The following is a 3314-nucleotide window of genomic DNA, read 5'->3' as shown; positions in this document are numbered from 1 at the left end:
TCTTCTTCTTCTTCTTCTTCTTCTTCTTCTTCTTCTTCTTCTTCTTCTTCTTCTTCTTCTTCTTCTCTTCTTCCTCTTCTCTCTCTCTCTCTCTCTCTCTCTCTCTCTCTCTCTCTCTCTCACACCCTCTTAATTCCCCTCCCCATGCCCTTCATAAACTCTAGTCAATACTAAAAAAAGAAGAAGAAGGAAAGAAAGAAAGAAAGAAAGAAAGAAAGAAAGAAAGAAAGAAAGAAAGAAAGAAAGAAAGAAAGAAAGAAAGAGAAAAAGGTTTCCTTTCTGAGTTTCCTTTTTAAGTAGTTCATAGTCCCTCTACAGAAAAGCAATCACCTTGGTTGTTTTGTTACAAGGCATACAACTTTGATGATACATTTTAGCTTTTTGAGCAAATTTTTGTGGTTTTATAAAAAAAAGTCATAGAGATTCAAAGAAAATCCACATCTCTTCCTTTTCTTACATGTTTCTTTTACTACATTTTGTCCAGTTATCCAAACTAGGACTTTCAGCACTATAAATTCAAGTATCAGAAATGGACCCACTTTTCCCCTGTGTTACTGGGTGAAGGCATCAATATTTGACCACTATGTATAATGGTTGTTATGAGGTGATAATATGCAACTTTTATTATTGTGAAACAAGTTATTTTATCCAGACCTTGTTGTTTGAGAAACTAAATTATAAAAATGCTTGTATCCTAGTCTTTTTAAAAATTTATTGAGATAATTCATTGATTTTTTATCACTCATTTTATATCACATTAATTTTCTTTATGCTGCAGCATTCTTATATGTTATACATAAACTTAGAGTATATGGTCTTCTGTAGTTAAATTCACTTTGCTAGGTACTTTATGGAAAAGTTTTATGTTTATATTCAGGAGGAATAGTGGCCTATGGTTTTATTTTCTCATAAATCTGTCAAATTTAATATCAGAACTGCAACTACTTAAAACAGACAATTTAACTAAAAAACAAAGATGGTGTCATCCAAAGAGGCATTAAAATAAAAAACCCAATAACTTCCTGAAAGTTTTCAACTTTGAGTTGAAACTGATTATGCATAATGCACCCTTGTTCACTTTTGCCACTTCCAAGAGAGTTGGAGTAGATTTTAGGAATCCATGAAAGGTTTTCACCAAAAAAGTTGATGCAGACAAAAAGTAACTAGCAGATAATACATATTTCCTCAAATACAAACATCTGTAATTTTCATAGTCCAGATGGATTATCACTGGAATTTTAACAAGCAAGTCAAGTTCTCAAGGGATTATATCCCAAAAGGCACTGTTTCTCATAAACATAACCTTGATTTACATTGAAAATTCCATGCCATTTATGTTTCTCGTTGAGGCACAGACATAGACAGGTAACAGTTTTTTTTTCCTGCTGATACATGATGCCTATTTCTCATTTTTACATTACAAATTAAGTATTAAGTTGTGTTAAGGCACTGATAATTTGCCCTACGTGTACCTATGCTCAATACATAGTATTGTTATGTATATTCATTCTATTCAAGATAAGAATTCTATGAGGTACATGCTGAAGCACCTTGTGATGAAGTAGTGGTGGGTTTTGTGTTTTATATGCCAATTGTCTAAAACTCCACAGGTTGTCAGTCATAAAGCCAAAGTCTTGAGTTCACCTGCCTTGTCACTGACCTTTAGAAAGAAAAGGTATTTTCCCCACTTCAGTAGATCTCTATTGCTCACTGAAACATAAACTAGCAACATAAGGTACATATGATTGAACTATATCAAAGAAATAATTTTTCTAACCATGAATGACCATGAATAAGCTGAAGTTCTTTCATGAGGTACCATAAAATAACATGTCCCTGCACACATATAACTACCTATGTTTTGTCATTTATAAAATGAGAAAAATATGCAAGTGACAATCCTGGATTCCATTCTAATACCTTCTTATTTTTCTTTCCTGACAGAGATGGAGCCTGGAAACTACACAGGTGTAACAGAATTCATTCTTTTAGGGTTAACAGAGGATGTTACAGTCAGTATCATTTTATTTGTTATGTTTCTAATCATCTATTCTGTCACTTTAGTTGGTAACTTGAACATAATTGTGCTAATCAGAACAAGCCCTCAACTTCACACCCCCATGTACCTTTTCCTTAGCCATTTGGCTTTTCTAGACATTGGGTACTCCAGCTCAGTTACACCCATAATGCTGGGGGGCTTTCTCAGAAAGGAAACATTCATCCCTGTGGCTGGCTGTGTGGCTCAACTCTGTACTGTGGTGGCATTTGGGACATCTGAATCTTTCTTGCTAGCTTCCATGGCCTATGACCGCTATGTGGCCATCTGCTCACCTTTGCTCTACTCAACACAGATGTCCTCCACACTCTGCATCCTCCTAGTTGGAGCTTCCTACCTAGGTGGATGGGTGAATGCTTGGATATTTACTGGTTGCTCCTTAAATTTGTCGTTTTGTGGACCAAATAAAGTTAATCACTTTTTCTGTGACTATTCACCACTATTGAAGCTTTCTTGTTCTCATGACTTTTCTTTTGAAGTCATTCCAGCAATCTCTTCGGGATCCATCATTGTGGTCACTGTGTTTATCATTGCTCTGTCTTATGTCTACATCCTTGTGTCAATCCTGAAGATGCGCTCTACTGAAGGTCGCCAGAAGGCCTTCTCCACCTGCACCTCCCACCTCACTGCAGTCACTCTGTTCTTTGGGACCATTACATTCATTTATGTGATGCCCCAGTCTAGCTACTCCACAGACCAGAACAAAGTGGTGTCTGTGTTTTACACAGTGGTGATCCCCATGTTGAACCCACTCATCTATAGTCTCAGAAACAAAGAGGTTAAAGAAGCCATGAAAAAACTGATTACTAAAACACATTGGTGGTCCTGAAATATTTGAATTTACAAATCGTAAATTCTGTTCTTACAGGTAAATGTCAGTATACTAAGTAAATTTAAGATTATATTATAATATTGTAAACTTATTAATTTTACCATCTCATTATCAAGTCTTTTCTGTATAAAAAATAATGGCATCACTAAGATAGCAACACTTTGTTTTTGTTTTTGTTTTTTTATCCTTTTATTGGCCACCATTTTTTTTTGCATCTGTAAGTACAAATATTTTCACCTAAGTCCTGTGTTCTATGAATGCAGCCTTTAAAATTAAAATGGTAGAAGTTTCCGGAACCCTTTGAATGAGGATAGCATCGGCATCCATACTCTCAGTCTGAAAAACAGCCCCCTGCCCTACAGAAGTTTACTGATTGAAGCTAGTGGGGCTGGTGTTGGAAGGATGCTGTTCCCAACAGGATTCTTT

The 3314-nt window shown here is 35.6% G+C and overlaps 1 protein-coding gene across 1 annotated transcript; it reads left to right on the top strand.

Annotated features, from left to right (window-relative positions):
- Window positions 1-1856: 1856 nt before the first annotated feature.
- LOC110326876 (olfactory receptor 480) lies at window positions 1857-2885 on the top strand. The gene has a single exon (XM_021205504.1). It carries the CDS (start codon window positions 1887-1889, stop codon window positions 2883-2885), a length of 999 nt encoding a protein of 332 aa, XP_021061163.2. The 5' UTR covers window positions 1857-1886.
- Window positions 2886-3314: the final 429 nt, after the last annotated feature.

Source organism: Mus pahari, chromosome 1 (assembly GCF_900095145.1).
Source record: "Mus pahari chromosome 1, PAHARI_EIJ_v1.1, whole genome shotgun sequence".
NCBI lineage: Eukaryota > Metazoa > Chordata > Mammalia > Rodentia > Muridae > Mus > Mus pahari.
Note: the sequence above shows the minus strand (reverse complement) of the source record. Positions and strands in the feature narration are given on the sequence as shown.

Excerpts from the sequence above, each read along its gene's own strand:
- LOC110326876 (XM_021205504.1), top strand. The coding sequence starts at position 1,887 with ATGCAAGTGACAATCCTGGATTCCATTCTAATACCTTCTTATTTTTCT.